This window comes from Dermacentor andersoni, chromosome 5, assembly GCF_023375885.2.
Source record: "Dermacentor andersoni chromosome 5, qqDerAnde1_hic_scaffold, whole genome shotgun sequence".
NCBI classification, from domain to species: Eukaryota; Metazoa; Arthropoda; class Arachnida; order Ixodida; family Ixodidae; genus Dermacentor; species Dermacentor andersoni.
This window is the reverse complement of record NC_092818.1, coordinates 143603325-143622951: the sequence shown is the minus strand read 5'-3', so window position 1 is coordinate 143622951 and position 19627 is coordinate 143603325. Positions and strand designations below refer to the sequence as shown.

Genomic DNA, 19627 nt, shown 5'->3' with positions numbered 1-19627 from the left:
AACACTCTCCTATAAACATGCGCCTGGTATCCCACGTAAAGGTCCTTTTCGTTTTTTCCATTCTTTCTTCTGCCATTTGCCATTGGTCCGCACGGACCCCTGCCTCCGTTATCATTAGTATCGGCCACTCGCCGCGACGGGTGATAAGAAGCGAATAGGCCCGAAGTAATCCTCACACAATACACGACCCTGGAAAGAAGTCAGCGTTAGGTATTGCGTCCTCCACGTGCATGGCCGTCGTGCACACGCATCGGCGAAGCCCCGAGCACTGCAGCGCGACGAGTACAAATTCCCTAGAGAAACCGCGTTGGTGACTTCCGCCGCTGGCCCGCCGCGAGTTCATTCAATGCCGCGAGCGCAGTAAAAGCGAGCGCCCGCGTGCATCGCCCCTTCGACCGCTACGGAGGACTGCGCCCGCCGGAAGGAAGAGAAACGCTCCCCGGCCGACCACGATGGGTCGTCGCCTTTTCCAGCAGGTGACGTTCTGCCGCGATGGAATCGCGGTGCGACGCGCCAGTTGCGTCAGCTCGCCCTGGAAATCGCCTCGAGTTGCACGCATGCGCGACTGCGCAGCGGACCCGTCCGCCACATATATCTTGCCCCATGACACGCATTATTTTCGATAACTACCGGGGCCCGTAAGCTGTAAATCAGGTGGGTTGCACCATCAGATTTGAACTAATCGTGTCTTTCAGGATACATTAACACGCGGCCAGGCTCACGCTCACAAAAGCAGCATTTATGCGCGGATTGCCTAGGTTCTATTGAAAACTTCGCCTCCCTGCTGCCATATAAAATAGCTTCGCCATAAACACTGTAGATAAGGATTTGCCTGGTTTGGGGCAACTCGGTGAAAGTTCAGTTTTTAAGCCAAATTTTTCAAGAACTGATAGATTTCTAGAAAATTCCAGCTAGCCAGGTTCTTAACAAGGTGAGACCTACAACCGTGCACCGGAGTGCAATAGACGACTGTTCTCTTTGCGTGGCTCTAGGCGCGTGAGCACTATGATAAACACCGAGATCGCTTTTAAGCTGGGATTACTCGCGATATGCAGATTCGAATCTGAAATGTTCACAAGCCAAAAAAGTATATCTATTCCCGTCCTCATCTGGCACTTTTATGCGGGGCGCGTGCTTAACTACTACAGGACGTCTTCAAAATAATTTCATTTCATATTTTGCTGCAGTGGGGTATATGACGCCATAGCCGCGTTATAAGCGTTGACCAGTGATTGACAGGTGTACGACAGCCTCCGCTACCGTTAATGCGCCGATTGACCGCGTAACTGCGCAGCATGCAGCAGCGGAGCCAGACGCTGCAACAGTGCCTCGCTCTTCGACCACTAACTTTGTTTTGAGGAGCACCGGGATGTTCGTAACGAAGATCAACGAGCACGTTTTCACCCTCTGAACGTGCGCCTACAAGCTCAAACGCGCCTGGCAGGATGCCCACTCGCATGTCGCCGCATATATTTAAACCGCAATGCACATATTTACCGAGCACGTGCCAACCCGCGTGTTGTCGCATATATTTTAACCGTATTACACATATTTACCAAGGACATGGAACTGCGGGAAGCATTTGGGCCGACTTCGCAGCTGAAGGCGCACTCTTCCGAAACATATGAAACGCAAAAGTTGCGCATCTAATGGGCTTAGGCTGCACTACTATTACGCTCTCAAAGGAAATATCTGACGCTGCCACTTCTAGTACGAAGCGCTGCTCTATATTCGCAACTTGCATGTTATGTTTAGTGTGTTTGCATTGGTTCGTACAGCCTCTTGTCTGAATCCTCTTTTGCGTCATCTGTGCCTTCGCGATGTCTAATCAAGCAAACATTTACCTACGACAGTAAGCTATGATTTAAATCCTCACCCGCTCATGCAATTTTGTCTGAGTCCTCTAGTTCATCATAGGTAAAAGCTAAAGAAAAAGGCGGAAAATGGCGCAAATCGCCTAATGCGAAACTAGATGGCGCCACTATACCGCGCCGCAGCAAACACTGAGGTTTCACCAAGGCGCGCAGTATCTGCATCATCTGCACCGTTCTAGCTCAAGTTCGTCAATGTGCAACTGAAGCGGCTATTGATAAGCAAGAGCACGTACATACATCCAACCGGGAAGAAAAAAAGTCAAGCTCCCGTGTACCATAACAAAACATATATGATAGAAGCGACGTACAGCGCGAAGGACAACGAATTAGCAACTAGCCCAAGCCTCCACCCTCGTTAAACATGACATTCAATTGCACCTCCACATAAAGTCGATATACGCCAATAGAAATCAATAGAAATACAGTAGACATTTCATAACACCTGGCCTGTATGGTATGCTTATGTCAGCGACATTCGCTGTGTGCAATAGAGATCTGAACTTGCTATCGCAAGTCCGTTCAGTGTTGGTTCGATGCGAAGAGCACTCAGTATTTGTGTTCCTTTTCTTCGTAATTTTATTTTTTAACAATAACGCCGTCTAATCGCAAGGTGGACGGTACGCAGCAGTTGTACAGCGACAAAGCGTCAACCATTTTCTCAAAGAAGCGTCCTCAAAGCCCTTGCTGACAGAGAAGAGACAGGACCGCGCAACGAGCTTCACCAATGAGCTCAAGAGACGCACAAACACACCACTGTACCTTGATGCACTCCGCACCACTTCAGCGTGTACGAGCCGGCAGCCCATTTCTTTCGCCTGTCTCGAAATGTTTATCGCTCTCCCGCCACCTCGACTCGTACGGCGATTTCCCAGAACGTCGTGTCAACACGGCAGCGCCAAGTGAACGAAACTCTGTACGCGGCCACCGTTCCCGTCGTCTGTACACAGCGTGCACCGAGTTTTACGATCCACACTCCCCGGGGGCAACGAGCGCCGGCCCGGATCCACATTTGTGGCGGGCCGAAACAATAGTCCGGGGCCCGAAAAGAAAACAATGGCTCGCGTGGCACCTGACGCTGGCAGCGGACACGACGCCGCCCCGAAGCCGCCAACCGCCGACATTGGGAAGGAAGCGAGCGCCTGAGCGAAACCTGACACGCTTGGGCTCCGTCCCGCGCTGGCTTTACGCACGGACCCTGGCTGGCCGCGGTCGACGCTTGCCATGACTTGTGCTTATGCACACTACTGGACTTACAAGCAGGGCATACCTTTGAAGTGCTTTAGAAACAGAGCCGGCAAACGGCTACAGCGTGACCACGAAATACCCGTCCGTACCGCGCTGAATCCGAACTCCGCTTGGAGGCAGGGAGGATAGGGCGGCCGCGCTAAGCTTTGGGTCCCTAAATTCGGGTCTCAATTATAAATGTGGTTATGGTCAAGAAAAGTTAAAAGACGTGTCTTACTCCGTTTTACATATGCCTATGTAACTGAAAAACTGGAGCAAATAAAACATATATATGCAGAGACACTAACGATTCAGCTCGGGTGCATGTGCGACGTAACCGTGGAAGTTGGTGCGACGATATGTACTACAGTGTCCGTTGAGGGACTGTTGATCCGTAAATTGAGCATGGCACTACGGATGGTTGGTGATATGTACGAAGCGGTGCCTACGTGTGCATATTTGGTCGTCTTCGCGGCGTTTACCAGTCCTTGGTTTGACGGCCTGGTATACAGGTATCGGCGGCCGTTACGCAGGTGGTACCCGGTGCCGCCTGCTGGCGCTGTGCACCTTAAGGCAGGTGAACAACAGCAATGGCGCTGTCGCTCACGTTCGACTGCCGTGGGGCTGCACAAATAGCACTTACAAAAAATAATAATACATAATACATTGCAGAGGCGCACATATTCCCGCCGCCACATCCAAAATTAAGCAAAAATCAGTCTGTCGAACGGCAGCAGTTACAAACCAGATCCTATCGGAGTTCAGTTATCATGCACCTAACACACCCAGATTTATACACGACCGACAAGTGCAGATATTGCGACTCTAGAGCCACCCCAGAGCATATGCTATGGAAATGTGCGGGGATAATACACACTAACGGTGATACAGCCTCAAACAGCGACAGCCTCCGCGCGCGCTGGGAGTTCCCGTTGCTCAGCTCGGACCTGCAGCACCAACTCTGAGTCGTCCGGCAAGCCGAGGAAGCCACGAAGGACCAACAACCCTTGACCGAAACCTAGGCGGGGTCCAGACACACCCCACCAAATCGCAGGGCACTCAATAAAGTTATTTGAATGAATGAATTTAGGTTTTTATTTTTTTCAACATAAGCAACTAGAACATTTATTTCGCAATACCTTTTGCTTTAAGGTGAAGGCTAGAAATGCGGAAAAGGTGGTGAGATGTTTTCAAGTAACAAAATAGCATATAGCAGTCAAAACATAACCAGGAACCTCGCCTTGTAGAGAGAAAGTCTTCTCGGATCTCGCAAATTTTTCCTCTGTACCCGCGCACACGGCGGCCGTGTATATACAGCCCACGAGCGACACTCGTCGGGCAACACCGAGACGCGCACAGCTCGAAGCGCTTCCGACGAAAGGATTTCGTTATAAAGAGAGCTACATACACTGCAACGCGTTTCAAACTTCTCTGCTTTCACTTGTTGGAACCGAACTGCACAGACGCGTAACGGGACAGACAGCGAGTGGTTACATCGTTATGGTTAGGCTTAGGCCCTGTCTCATTTCTCTCTCACGTGTTTTCGTGTCAGTTTCTCCTCTCTCTCTCTCTCTCTCTCTCTCTCTCTTCCCACTTGCGTGTACGCGTAGCGCCACGTCCGCTCCTCCGACAGCGCGCGAAGGGACGCGGCCCCGGCCGCACACGGGGCAGAGTCGCGCTACGTGACTGGGGTCTAGAGAGCGCCATATGAAAACGAAGAGGGAAAAATAATGAAGCATGCTATACATACACAGGGGAAGAAATTTTCACGAAGAAACGAAAGCGCACACGGCGCGCAAACAGCAGCCACACACACACACACACACACACACACACACACACACACACACACACACACACACACACACACACACACACACACACACACACACACACATGCAAGCGTGCGCAGCAGCGCGCTGGCGACGCCGCCGCCCACCCCGGCGCCCGCCTGGCTGAGTGCACGGCGGCCTTGGTGGCCTTGCGGTCGAAGCGGGCCCGGCCCGCACGGCAGGCACGCACGCATACAACACACGGGGCGGGGATCGAGAAGGCGAAGAAAAAAGTAACCAGGACGGCAGCCGGCACAGGTGGGCAGAGGCGACGCGACGCGGTCGATGAACAGTGTCTAGACACGGCTCGGTCGCCGCCGGCGTTCATAGAAGGGAGACGCGGGAGAAGCGAGAGGAAAAATCGGAGCGCGCTTGATCGGCGGTCGAACGGGACCGCATAGCGGGTCGAGAGTCTGCTACCGCCGCCATAGGGCGTGAGGTACTTCGTATTGTGCTTGTTCGTATATATGGATAGGGCACACGAGGATTGGAAGCACGTTCCCTTTAAGCATGTTTCACTGTAACGACGTTGAAACGAATTTACCGACGTTACGAAAGTACCGAGTACCGACGAAACGAAAGTACCGACGTTAAACGAAAGTAGTTAAGAGAACTGAAATAAGCGAGAGAAAGAAAGAACGGATATGAGAAACGGGGAGCTTTATTTTTTGTATTGTTTTATTGGTCGGTGTCCTTTTTCACCTTTTATCAGGGAGGTCAACCAGACGAATGTCTGGTTTGCTACCCAACACTGAGGATAAGGAAGGGACAAAGAGAGAGATAGTGGACACTACGCGCACGACTGAAAATGCGCACAAGGACTACAAACGGTCATTCAACAACGTTTTTGTGTGTGTGTGTGTGTGTGTGTGTGTGTGTGTGTGTGTGTGTGTGTGTGTGTGTGTGTGTGTGTGTGTGTGTGTGTGTGTGTGTGTGTGTGTGTGTGTGTGTGTGTGTGTGTGTGTGTGTGTGTGTGTGTGTGTGTGTGTGTGTGTGTGTGTGTGTGTGTGTGTGTGTGTGTGTGTGTGTGTGTGTGTGTGTGTGTGTGTGTGTGTGTGTGTGTGTGTGTGTGTGTGTGTGTGTGTGTGTGTGTGTGTGTGTGTGTGTGTGTGTGTGTGTGTGTGTGTGTGTGTGTGTGTGTGTGTGTGTGTGTGTGTGTGTGTGTGTGTGTGTGTGTGTGTGTGTGTGTGTGTGTGTGTGTGTGTGTGTGTGTGTGTGTGTGTGTGTGTGTGTGTGTGTGTGTGTGTGTGTGTGTGTGTGTGTGTGTGTGTGTGTGTGTGTCGACGACGGATTTGGCTACGGTCCTAGTACTTTTGAAGCAGTGCGGCCGGTGTCCCTCCAGAATCGAAACAAAAACTGACAAAAATCGACACTGTGGGAAATGCCGAGTCCATATCAATATTAAATAATAATAATAGAGCCAGTTTTCGATTTTAACAACGAACATGAGAAAGTTCTATGACAGACAATGAACAGCATGCGGGACATGCCAGACCATAAGGTGAGTTACTCTGGAGATGATTTCCTGGACGTCCCTGAACAAGGCGCATTAAACTGCCTAAAGTGGCCTACCGCGGTTACTCAGCGGTTATAACGTTTTTCTGCCGAATGTGTGGTTCAGGTTTCGAATCCCGGCCACAGCGGCTGCGCTGGCATCGGAAGGTATAAAGGAAAAGCGCTAGTGTACACCCGTGAGCAAAAGTATAGGGACCAGGGATTGCACGATCAAGCTGATTGCCTCCTTTGCCAATGAATATAACTTGCCAAACAGCACTGCAGTCCGAGGTTGGCATTGCGAACTTTCCAGTGCACACGTCAATTCCAGTTTATGCAAGTTAACTACGAAGAAAATCCATTCTTTTGGCGACCCTGTGGTCCGTACACTTTTGCTCACGGGTGTACGTAGAATCGGGCGTATACGTTAGAAAAGCCAATGTAGTCAAACACTAATCCGAAAACCCGGGCTTCAGCCAGTCGCAGCGAGTGTGCTGGTTTGAGATGGTACACCAGTGCACCCACAACAAACAATCCAGCGACCAATTAATCAATCGTCAATTAATCAATAAATAAACAAACATTCTGTGTAGCGACAAAGCTCTATATAGAACCCGCCTGTAGAGTTACTTACCGAGGCCTTTGTCGGACTCGTGCACGGTCTCGGCACGTTCGAAATTATTTAGCGCCAAGCCACTCTAGCACTGCACCGGTCATCAGGGCATCGACTGGAAAATTAGGCACAGCTGGCAGCTACGGCACCCGCCGAATGAACGCGATACGGCGGCTTCCGCGCGAAACTTGCGCAACGGTAATGTTTTCGTCAACAAAGGCATGCCTACAGCGAGCCACGTTTTCGTACGGCATGACGATCTCTTACGCCTCCCTACGATGGCCCTTTCGAGGTACCGAAGCGGAGAGAAAAAAAAAACGTTTTACCATCGACCTCAACGGACGTGAAGTCGTCGTGGCGATATAAAGGGTCAAATAAGCGTATACCTGGCGACCTCGCCATCATTATCCGCTTTGAACGACTTTACAACCACTGAAACGACGGATCTACCCGATCGCCCAGCATCTAAGGCTGCTTCTTGGGCGTACACCGCTGCACCACGTGCTCTTCTTCTAGAAGGAGGGTAGCCCTCTAGCGGCCATCGCCATCTTCCTCGGCCGCCTTGTGTCTCGTGCCTCATGCTGTGAGCTTAGAAGAAAAATGGAATAATAATAATAATAAAAAGTGCGTCTTCGGCTCCTGCCACCAGTCCGAACGGTTCTCAGGTCTTTCACTCGCTGACTCACACATTGTTGTAGAGGACCTAACCTCGGTCCCTATAGTAGCAATGGACGAAACGTGTGTCAGATACACATTTGCTATCTTGTACCGAGAAGATAAGCGAACGGCCTTGCCTTGCCGCCAGACCTCTCCTCGCCTATCTCGTGCAGCAAAAGTGGATATTTACCAGAAACTGGGTTTGCTATGTGGCTTGTCGGCATCCACGAACAGGCTTTAGTCGTTCATCTACCACGTGCGGTTTCCTATCAACCGCTGTAAGGTATCAAATCGAGAAGGAAACCGCACAAAACTCGGGACGTGGCAAAACTTCCGTGCAGCATTCCAGCAAAAGTGGAGTTACAAGCGGAGAGCCTTTTCGTCAAATTGAAGAGCTTAGAATAACGCAACTTCATTATATTAAGTTATTAATTATATTCCTAACTTAATGCTTCCTTACATTTGTCTTCAATTTAGTTATATTAGAGTGCTTACTGCGACGCACTTCTTCGTACGTGCTATCACCCTTGACAGTCGCATGCATGAGCTGCGGCCCACGTGGCACTGAACACCACGCTTATATTATCCCTCGTGCTTGTCCCATTATAGAGCTCCTGCGAGGGCGCTTATCCTGCACTGATATCAGGAACGGACAACCCACGCCTACGATGACCATACGCTGCCTCCAGGATCGGCACGTCCTTGGAGTGTGTCCCCTATTTAATGCATTAAAGTGAAACAAGATGATAATGCAAGGCACACTCACCGAAAGGCGACGAGCAGGCATCTGCCATCGACTGAAAGCTGTAAGGAGGCGGCGGCGACGATTCTGTGAAAAGCAGCAGCGGGAACGGATTCAGAATCACGTTTGACAGGCGGTATCGCGCAACGCTGGAACTATAGAGCTACACAGCTTTAGCGTTCTCGCGTAACTCCCGCAATTAGACGAACGCGCGCAGTTACAAAAAATGATAAAGAAAACAATACGTACTCAGGTCTGTCCCTTTCCCCCCTCAAAAAAGAAAAAAAGAACTGAATTTAGAACTAACGTCGATTAAAGTAACGTGACCCGCCTCATTTCATTAATATGTATTACCATGCCCCCTATCCAGTAACATTTGCAATACGCAGTCGCGAAGCAAGTACATGCACTCGTGCCAAGGCTCGCGCCTGACTCGTGACCCCACGGTCGAATCGACTCATTCGTATAGGGTTGTGCGAATACCAGTTTTTGAAACCTAATCGAATCTAATCGAATATTTTTCTAATAGTTTGCGAATAATGTGCATCTTTGTCGCCGTTAATATCAAACAATTTTAACATCTTGGTATTAACAACAATAGAAAGTTTATAAAACATGCTTTATTAAAGACACAAATCCATCAGTAGGAACGACTAAGCAGCTCGTTAGCAAACTAGGGGCTCTTGGGAGAATACGCGGTCATGCATTAGCAGCTCATAAAGGTAACCTCGAGGACAAATTAATATCCCGATACCGTCGCGACCAAACATGCATGTCGTCTGCGGCGACAACAGAGTGGACAAAGAGAGATATTCTTCCATTCGAATTGTCACGGCATATGGTGCTACTAATGTATAAAGTATGCTGCCCCATGCAAGGTGTTCTGATTTAATCCGATGAAAGGACACAGTTGCTTCCTTTACGGGAAGCAGGTGATGCAAGCTATAAATAGCACCGAACAATACCCACTGCCGAATGCCGCGTCTCAACATTTTATTGCTAGTGATCGTGTTTAGGTGGAAAAGTCTGGCTGTAGGTTGGATGAAAGCTGTCGCATTCGATGTTTGATCGTGTACAGCCGACGACGTCAAGTATTCGAAAAATATTGGTATTTTCAATTGGTGACTATTCGATTCGAGGACCGAATCGAATAGGGCAATATTCGAATCGTTATCCGAACGTTTCACATATTCGCACACCCGTACCCGCTTAAGAGCGCCACAGGCAAACGAGTTGACTCGACCGCGGGCTTCAAGCATCAAGTGACCGCAAAGCGTCATCGGTTGAACCATGGTGCGTCTCACCGCAGTCTACAGTGTTATTTTGTTTTTTATCCCAGCCACGGCGGCCGCATTTCGATGGGGGCGAAATGCGAAAACACCCGTGTGCTTAGATTTAGGTGCACGTTAAAGAACCCCAGGTGGTCAAAATTTCCGGAGTCCTCCACTACGGCGTGCCTCATAATCAGAAAGTGGTTTTGGCACGTAAAACCCCAAATATTATTATTATTATTATTTTGTTTTTTTGTTTCTTTCTTTTACTTTGAACACTCTTCTTCAAAGAAAAAAGAAAGGCCACGAAGGCTCCGCGAATGGCCTCACTAGACAATAATTTTGTGCGCAGGCGGACATCTTTCGCAAGAAATACTAGAGCAATCAATTAAATAATTAAACTAACTGAGTTAATTAACTTCTCAGTTAACCTTTAGAGTACACGTTTAAATAATAAATTCGCAGGGAATGGCAATACATGTCTAGCTCCGTGATTCAACCGTTCAACACGGCCATGCAAGCCAAAATTATGGACTTCAAATTATTTGCTCAATTTACCGGATCACGCACGCAGCACGGCAAAGCACAGCTCGCTGTGCAACCTTCCCGTGACGTAGCAGGGCGGCATAACAAATTGAAGCTGGGTTATATACGGCGCGATAAAGCGGTCCGGTCCGCCTCGCCCCTGCTGCTGAAGTTAACTATATGCATCCACTCGGGAGTTTCGCGTAGCGCCAATGGGAACAAGACAGCGAGGAGAGAGAGAGAGAGAGAGAGAGAGAGAGAGAGAGATTTCATCTCAGCACCCTGTCCGGGGCTACTGGGCGTAAGAGGCAAGTGCGATGTCAGCTTGATTATTACGCCGCCCTGCTACGTCACAGGTGGGTTGCACCACGAGCTGTCTGCTTCAAAGTGCTGCGCGCGTAAACAGGTAAATTCAACGAATAACTTCAAGCTAGTTATTTCGGTTTACACGGCCGTTTTGAAATGCTGAAGCACGGAACTTGACCTTTATGTAACAACTTGCTTCAACTTTCCCGCATGAGAATGAGCCGCAAAAGTTGTAAATAAGAACTAGACTTCTATGACGACTTCCTTCGACTTTCCGACATAAACATGTGCCGCAAATATTGAAACTAAGTAGTTTATTAATGCAATTAGTGTAATTAGCGAAGTGATTCCTTTGCTCTTGCAAATGATGTGCGTCTCGGTACATAAATTATCTGTAGTGACGTGATTCGTGTAGCTGTCGTGAACGTTTTGTAAAGTGTCCGAAAAAAAAAAAGAAGCAAAGGACATTGAAAACACAACGGCTGATGCTTCCGGCACACTCACCAATCGGTAGGTAGCTCTCCTCCAAGGTCTGCAGACTGTACGGTGGCGGTGGAGACTCTGCGACACGAGAAGAGAGGTGGCACTCAGCTACTGGCTCTAGCGAGGCGAAAGCTCAATGTTATGCACGGTAACACAAGTTTAACACACACGGTAACACACAAGTTTAAAGTCGCTGTTCCCAGTGAATAACGAAAACTGCGACATATGCAAATCTATTTGGTACGTGGAAAAGCGCGTCACTGAAGAATGCGCCAGAATGTTATACATGAGATGAAGAAAACCACGGTTGCAGCGCGGGGAAAGGCGTTATACAAGCGAAGAAATCGAGGTAGCTATTCACCACTGGACTTACTGCTGGAATGAGCACGTAGTAAATATCAAAACCATTTTCGAAGTGAAGTCCGCTATAATTCTGCTAAATGTTTAATAGAAAATAGCAAATTTTGGTTATATGCTGGAGAGAGAGAGAGAGTGAGAAAACTAATTTTTTTAAAATTAGTTAATTAATAGCGGAGAAACAAATATTTGAAGCGCCGCGAACCCATGATTTGAGGAGGCGAAGTTAACCGCCAACATAGACGCTCTCTTCATTTGCCCCGTCTGGCCTCCACAAGAGAAATTCTTTCACTGCGTCCTCCCATACCGGAGCGGGATGATCGCATGATGAATACGTCACGGTCCCCGCCTTCTTTTCTATTCCTCTCTCGGGCGTTTCTGCCGAGTGCGCGCGAGTCGCGCTTGTCTCGTTTATGCACAGCGGACGATCTTACGCGCCTGCACGAAAACGCCCGATTGGCGGCATCATAAGTCAGTGCCACAATCACGAGCAGCGAGGCAGACGCGAGAGAAGGAAAGAGTATGATCGCGCGGTTCTGGAACACGGTAGAAAAGGACATAGTTTCGTTTTCTGCGCGCGCGACCGTACGACGCGGGAACAAGCAGACGAAACGGAAGTACATATCTCTCTTGCTACGGTAGGAAGTAAAACAAGAACACGCGGGCATTCCGTTTGTACGTCTTGTTATTTCTCTTCGACTTTAATTCGTCTGTTTAAGCAACACATTAAGCAAATAACTGATGTTGTCTAGAATAACCCTCGCAGTCACATGTCACTGTGAGTGACGTCACAACACTGCCATGTGCGTAGACGCACTTGCGCGCTTGTCGTCGATTCTTCGGCTGGAAGCGCGACACCCGGGAGGAAGAGGGGAAAATGCGGCGTTTGGTTTGATATTTACCGTATAGATTCATGTACGGGCCGCACCCGCGTAACGGCCGCGCCCCTCAACATGGCAGCCTAAAAATTTTGAAATAAAATTCCGTCGGAGAAGCAATCGCGTTCGCTGCCCCGAATGCTGCTGCTTGCGCATCGCCGAATTTTCGCACGCTGCGTACTTCCGCGTGCTGCTACAATACTGCGCGTTGACCCCTGACGCAATGGTACATCCGGGGATCTGGCGTGTGCAGTAGTCGCCGGTTGCGCCGGCACCACTTTGAGCAAAAGGTTCGGTCCTGTGTATAAGCGCCGCGCATCTCGTCGAAATTGCGAGAAAAAAAAAAGTGCGGCCCATATAGGCATGTAATACTTAGCAGACACGATCGTTTGCGCGCATTGTAAGCACTGCACTTGTCAGCTCAATATGGCCAGACCTGGTGAGAAGACAAGAGTCCCAAAAGATGGTGCGCGGCAAGAATCTTAACAAGGAGACAGGTTTTCCATGTGAAACATGTCAAATGCGCCAAGTTTTTCTAAATGCCACCGTTTAGATGAAGCACAAGAATAAGGATGCGCTATATTGCGCGTTGTGTGTGTCCCTTATAATTTTGTGCTTCGTCCAATCGCTCGTCTTCCAACAGGTGAGCTATATGCTACACCAACCGGCCAATGTTTCTACCTTACTGAAACGTTAAATGTATCAAATGTATCGTGGGGCAGAGGATTTACTTACAAAATAAAAGGGGGGGGGGGGGGGGGCTGGGGTGGAAAGGTGTACGTGTGTTGCTTGTAAAATGTTGAAAAAAAATGTAAAAAAAAATCTTCCGTCTCTTTAATTTCATAATGGCGTGTTTCTGTGTTCCTTGTCGTTGTTTTATTTTTTGTGATATGTCATATTGTTCTTCCTTTCTTTTTATTTGCTTCCCTTCTCCCTATCTTCAATCTCTATGCTCTCAGTTTCTATACTCCACTTCCTGAAGAGTATTGGCAAGCGTCGTGCCCCTTCCGGTGCCAATTGCCAGCCTGCTTCTTCCCTTCTTCGCCCCTCTGTCCATAGTACACGTGATTTCGAACATTATCATGAGCGTTAAGAGTGTAGTTCCCCGTACCAAATCGGTCATGCTCGACGAAAACTTTGCGCACATTGGGAGGCGCGACACCTATGAAAATGAGTACATCACGTGACACCGCCGACACGAGGAGAGGCAGCGCCAGGAAACATGACCACGGGAAACTCCTCCACGCAGACAGAAGGCAGGGAACCAGGGGAAAAAATACTGATATTAAAGTATGCGAAAGGAAACGGGAGCTGAATAACCGCAATTCGACGCTTTCTCTATGCACTGTCTGGGAGCGCGCGAGCGATAAGTAAAACCGATTGCGCAGTTATCACATCACATGCCGCTTAAAGGACATATTTTGGAAGTTGCGTGCAGGAACACTACCACACGCGTCTGACGCGTTACGAAAAAAAAAAATAATAATAGCACTTAGCAAGTATAAAGGTCACGAGAAACGCACAGTGTTTTAATTTGATACTAAAGTTGATTTCGAAAAGCCGGAGCGGCTTCAACGACCTTGTCGTGACGCTTGTGATACGGAGCAAAAATTCGTTGACGTGTAGTACTAAGAATCGGTATGATGTTGCTCAGAAGAAAAAACAAACGATAATAATGTGTGCCGCGCGCATGTTTCCCCGGGTCACAGCGATCGCAGGAACGGTGCGTACCAATGTACAATGACGTCATGACTCACGGGGCATTCACTTTCTGGATAACGAAACCGGTTCCTTGCAAAAAATAATTAGTCAATTGTTTGCGGCGCTCTGACGCTTGCAAGAAAATTTTTTCTATAAGGTCTTGTACAATCACTGAGTCAGGTAAAAAAAAAAAAGAAAGGCAAGTCGGAAACGTAATCAGTACGCAAGCAGAGATATCATTCGATTGGAAATTCTTGAATCTATATGACTGTTTGTTTCGCCGCCGACTGCGACTCGCGAGCACAATACGCAGCCTGGCTACTCGCTACGAGATGTTAACGGTCGGTGCTAGTGAAAGAGAGGAAGCAAACATAAAGCACTTGCGTTCAACATGTTTAGGCTCACCACAGTAATTCCACAGCAACGCAGCACGAGAACTTATGTACTACCCTGAAAGGGGTCCTTGAAGGGACAATAAATGATGATGAAGATTAACACTTATTGGCTTAAGAAAGCTTCGCACATGAAACACGTGGTATATTCGCTTTGTCGCATAGCGGCGCGTCATCTACCGTTCGAACGCTGGCTAGTGAGAGGGTCATGTACATCTGTTCACGGCCGTTAGCCTACGGCTGTGCCGTGGGACGTTTACTAATTCCCGCCCGCAGACCATCAGCTCTGATATAAGCTCACACGACCGGGTTCGACAAGAAGGCAGGAACGCGAGCTCGCTCAGAATAGCGCATGCAGCGAGAAAGAGTCGCACGAACTCGCGTGCTTGAAAGCTGCAACTGGACTCCACCACTGGACAGAAGACAGGACGAGTAAGGACACCCACCTCCTCCTTATCTTTTTTTTTTTTCCCCGACACAACGGCAACCCATACCAACCCAATGGGGTGCCCGTGGACCGAAACGCCTGCTCGTGAAAGCCCTGTCCTCCTGCGACCGGCCGCCGACGAGCGAGGACGAGGCCCCTGGGAGAGCGGCTGCCGGACACGCCGCGAGACGACGAGGGAGGTACGCCGGCGCCGCGACGTCGGCCGGCTGCCAAGGCAGCGCCAACGGCCGCTGCTCCGAAGTGGACGAGGGGGAGGAAGCAGCGGCGTCGGCTATCTTCGACGGCAGCAGAGAGAGAGCCGGCGGCGACCATCGAAGAAGAACCAGAAATATCCGCCGCTGCAACCCGGGGGGGGGGGAGGGGGGGTGCTGCAGCGGGGGTTGCACCTCCCTCCCTACTATTCCTCTCGCCTTCCGTCAGCTCCGGAACGACGCCGGAGGCGGTCTGACAACGACTCCGGAGACGATCGCTCGGGCAGCATCCAGCGAGCCCCCCCTCCCCTTTTTTTTCCCCACTCTCTCTTTTTTTCTTTTCCCCGGCGTCGACCGACGGACGTTCAAACGAGACGCGCGCGCGACGTTTCCGCTCCGACGTCGTCGTTCCCTTTATCCGTTCCGTGCAGCACCGGGACATGAGAAGCAAAGGCGAAACGGGAGAGGCAGCGCCGACGTTTCCTGACAAATGGACACTCTGCCGAACGAGGTCCAGGAACGAACGCTTTCGGTATGATGAGCAGCAGCAACAACAAAATCACGCACGCGCCCCGGTGGAGACAGCGGCGCGCGAAAATTCAGGTTTCAGGCTTTCTTTCTTGATATCATTTTTTCCCCACTGACGGAACTGTAAACGCATACAGAAGTGATGTGTAATCGTGTTACGTATCAATGGGATTTTGCTAGGGTGGGTCAATTCTCGTGACTACCGCTCATTCTCTGCCACGATGGCGGAATGCCATGTCCCACACTACGGGCACCACCGTACGTAGCTGTTAGTGGCTGTAGTTTGCGCATGACAGAGGGTAATCTGTTTGAAAATGGATCGCCAAATTAGGGAAAGCGATTGATGGGAAAGCTTTCCCCCTTCCCCACCCACACATACATGTTATTTTTTTCTTGCTGAATGGCCGGTAATAACAATGAACAAAACCTCGCACAAGCCATGGCCGTGTGAGAGATACTGGACCGTACAGCACAGGGTGTTAACAAACAAGAGTGTTTTAAAGATGTAATTGTTTGCAAAAACCCAGGTCAGCCAATGGCGATGTCACTGGCCAACACAGCCCATAGTTCTTACGAACGAAAAGCTTTGCTCAGTCGGGCTACGTGAAGCGTTACGCCATGTTACCTCGTCATAGGCGGAAGTGATCGCACATTTAAAATCGAGCTGTGTTACTACTGCACCCATTGTACAAAGCAGCCAAAACGCTCGACACACAATTGAAGAGAGAACGAGAGAATTGACGTCACAGGCGTAAAAAGCGGTGTAGAGGGAAAGGGCGCGATTCCATTCAGGCGGTGATAAGCGGCGGGCAAGGACGCAGTTCGGCCCCTTGAGCAAACGCATGGCGACACTGCGGCCCGACACGCCATCAGCCCACGGCTCGCCTATTTACCGCACCGCTTATCAGACGCCGCCGCCGCCGCCGCACTTGGAGGGAGGGGGGGGTCTCTACTCCTGCCTCGCGACACTCGAGTGCACAAAACACTGCGCTATCTGCCCGACCGAGATGAGCCTGCCCACTCGAAGGGCCTTACACACACACATACACACACGCACGCACACCGGGGCATACGCGACAGCGGCGAAACACGCTCGTTGCAGCACTGCTCGTCACCAGGGGAGGCGCCTCTTTCCGCAAAGCTAGGGAGCCTACATGCTCTCTAGGCAAAGCAGGACAAGAAGATGCCGTATGAAAGCAACCTACTAAAGTCAGACCGATCTAGGCCCCCTAAGGATACGCGAAATGTACAACGTTCCAGCCGGCACTTTCATCTGCTGTCAACGTATTCCTTTGCAGGGAAGCTTAGCAACGTGATCAGTTCATATCCCAAACACATTATTAAGCTATTAAAAAAAAAAGAAAAAAAAAGACGCAGGACCAGAACGAGTAGTAGTAGCGCACAGCACACGACGTTAGAAGAGTCTGATTTGTATTGCTTTTGGAATTTGTGTGCACAAACCTTTTCGAAGCAAGAACTCCTCCTGAATATGGCATCTTGCGTTGCAACAAGAGGGTGGCCCAGGTACCATTGCAATTTCTTTTCTGCGCGCGCGTGTGTGTGTGTGTGTGTGTGTGTGTGTGTGTGTGCGTGTGCTTTTTTGTGTAGTGGCGCCCTACCCCATCTTTACACACTCTTTCAAGAACAGAATTCGTAAACCATGACACATACTTCGTAACATCGTAGAACGAGCACTAATTCGTAAACTATAGGCAAAAATTCGGGCGAGTTGGTATATGGTCTTCGTTCTACTGACTCTTGCTATCCGACGCTCCTCTGCCATCCCTCGCTTCTCTTCTCCAGTTCCTAGTCATAAGCGCCGACTAAACGGCCTGCACATCGCGCCACAAATGTGGTTATTGGGCGAAGAAAAAAAAAAAAAAAGGAAACGCGCCTTCGCGAGATTAGAACGCGGGCTCCCTTTTATCTCGGCTCACCGTGGCGCCCGAGAAGCACACACGCACGCGCGCGCGAGCGCAAGTCGTTCTCTTTTGTCGCACAACAGCTTTACGGCCCACAGACGGGACGAGGGAAAAGATCTCGCCGGCAGGAATAGCTCCCCTCTGTCTCCCCGCTGCTCAACGCTCACCGGCACACCAACGGGTATACAGCTGCCGCTGCTTGCAGCATCGAGATCTGGCAAAATGACCTAGTTTCATTACTACGGGGCTTAATTGCGCGCGCGAGACAGAATTAGGCACTTAGACATAGATAAGCTGGTAGAAAAGCTTTCAAATGAGTTACGACCGCGTCACACACGGCATGCGCGACGCATGCGCCAGAGGCGCCACTTCGGGAATCTGTAAAGCTGTAAACTCGAGTTCACCGACACAAGACAGTATGACGAGAAGAGGAGCGGCTCCCATAACCGCGCTTACAGCTGCGCTAGCGTCGCAGCGCCAACAGTACATCAGCTCGTCCAGCTAAAGCATACGACGGCCTTCGCGCTGCTCTTGTTCTTAACAGCAGGCAACAACTATAGCTCAACGGCAAACACTCCTGCTGATTATGGATCACGGCAAACGCACCATATATGTGGCGTCGGTGGTTCGGAATTCGGTATTTTGGTGCTCCACCATTTGCTACTTCATCATTCTGAAATCTCCATCAGCACATCTCCGAAGGTCGGGTAGCAGACAGATTATGTTATACATGCCCTGCGTCCTGCCGGGTCCGCGGGACACGCAGCCGGATGACACGGTCGAACTCTCAGATCTGATACCTCGCCCTGCTGCCATGGGCATTGCACGAAGTTAGCTCACTGTTGCAATTTTCTTCTCCCTCGCACACCAGAGGCGTCATCGTCACCTCAAAACTCTTCTTCGCAAGCCATTCATCGGCGCGTAGGTGCTCGTCGATCATCTTCACCGCAACCGCAGCCACCTTTGGTCTCCAAAAGCTTGCTGGATTGGTCACGTTTGTGCGGCGCCGTGTAGGGGGGGGGGGGGGGGGGGGGGGGGAGGTTGAGGTGAAGAAGAGACACTTCTGGCACCGCATGCGTAAGCATTCTAGGGCTACTTCCCTCAGAAATCTGTCTGTGTGTCCGTCCATCTGTTGTCCTATGGAGGCATATATGAGAATTCCTCATGACTGTGTATGACTACCAAGATTTATGGTTACGACTATACATAGAGAGTATTGTTTGGTTTGGTGTATTAGCCGAAGAGCGGAGGCCTGCGTGACTGCGGTACCTATGCGAAACAGCATTTCACCGAGTGAACGTGGGCACTGTAGTACTGATTCGTACCGTAAGGTGCGTCTTTCAGTGACAGGCTGCGGCGGTGGAAAGAGACGACGGAGGGTTTTCCCAGAACTGCAGCAACGAGACGCCAGGAGCTGGAGCGGCTTTACCTTCTGGCGAGCTTTCGCCGTTGACATCTTCCAGCCCCGGTCGTCAGAGAAACGATGGGTCTGGTAAGCTTGCTTCCCCCTTTCCGCGTGTGCTTTGTAAATAAGTTTGCCTACCTTATGTCCATAAACCCTCTTGTTCATTCCTCCAACCTCTCGACTCGTACGCATCACAAAGAAGCAACCCTCGTCGAGAAGGGACGGACGACGGCGTGGGCCCGCCCTCCGCGCGACGACTCTGTAGCGTAGGCTAGGGCGGAGACCCTCTGCATGACACCAGACTCGAAGGCTCCTTTGACATCTATGGGTAAAACAGAGAACTTCCTCTGGCGTTCTAGGCAGTCCAAGAGGTCTTCCTTGAGCTGTGCGAGGATATCTTGTGCCGAGAGGAGCTGTCGGACGCCAAAGATTTTGTGAGGCATGAGTCACGAGCCTTCGAGGTACGAGGCGAGGCGATCGTGAACCATGTGTTCCTAGGAGCTTTCCAGTGCAGGAAATGAGAGATGGGCCGTAAGTTGCCAATTTGTAGTGGTTTGTTGGGTTTTGGTATCATAGTGACTTCTGCGCGCTTCCATACTGCTGGGAGTTCGCCTTTTCCCAGAAGTCATTCACGTAGTCGAGGAGTCCATTAAGACCTTGTCTGTGAGGTTTCGTAAGTTCCTGTTGGCCACCTTGTCATTTCCTGGCCATGTGTTACGGGTGCCCACACCGCAAGAAAAACAATCAAGATGCAGCTTCAGATCCGCTACAAGCCATCGAAGAA

At 50.1% G+C, this 19627-nt stretch overlaps 1 protein-coding gene across 1 annotated transcript in view; it reads right to left on the bottom strand.

Moving 5' to 3' along the window:
• Positions 1-19627, bottom strand: part of LOC126531316 (mothers against decapentaplegic homolog 6-like) — a 105304-nt gene that overhangs the window by 35810 nt on the left and 49867 nt on the right. The window contains exons 2-3 of the mRNA XM_050178812.3: positions 11043-11099; positions 8461-8523 (exon numbers count right to left, since the gene is read on the bottom strand). Of these exons, the coding sequence (XP_050034769.1) occupies positions 8461-8523; positions 11043-11099 (120 nt within the window). The remainder of the gene's footprint in view (positions 1-8460; positions 8524-11042; positions 11100-19627) is intronic.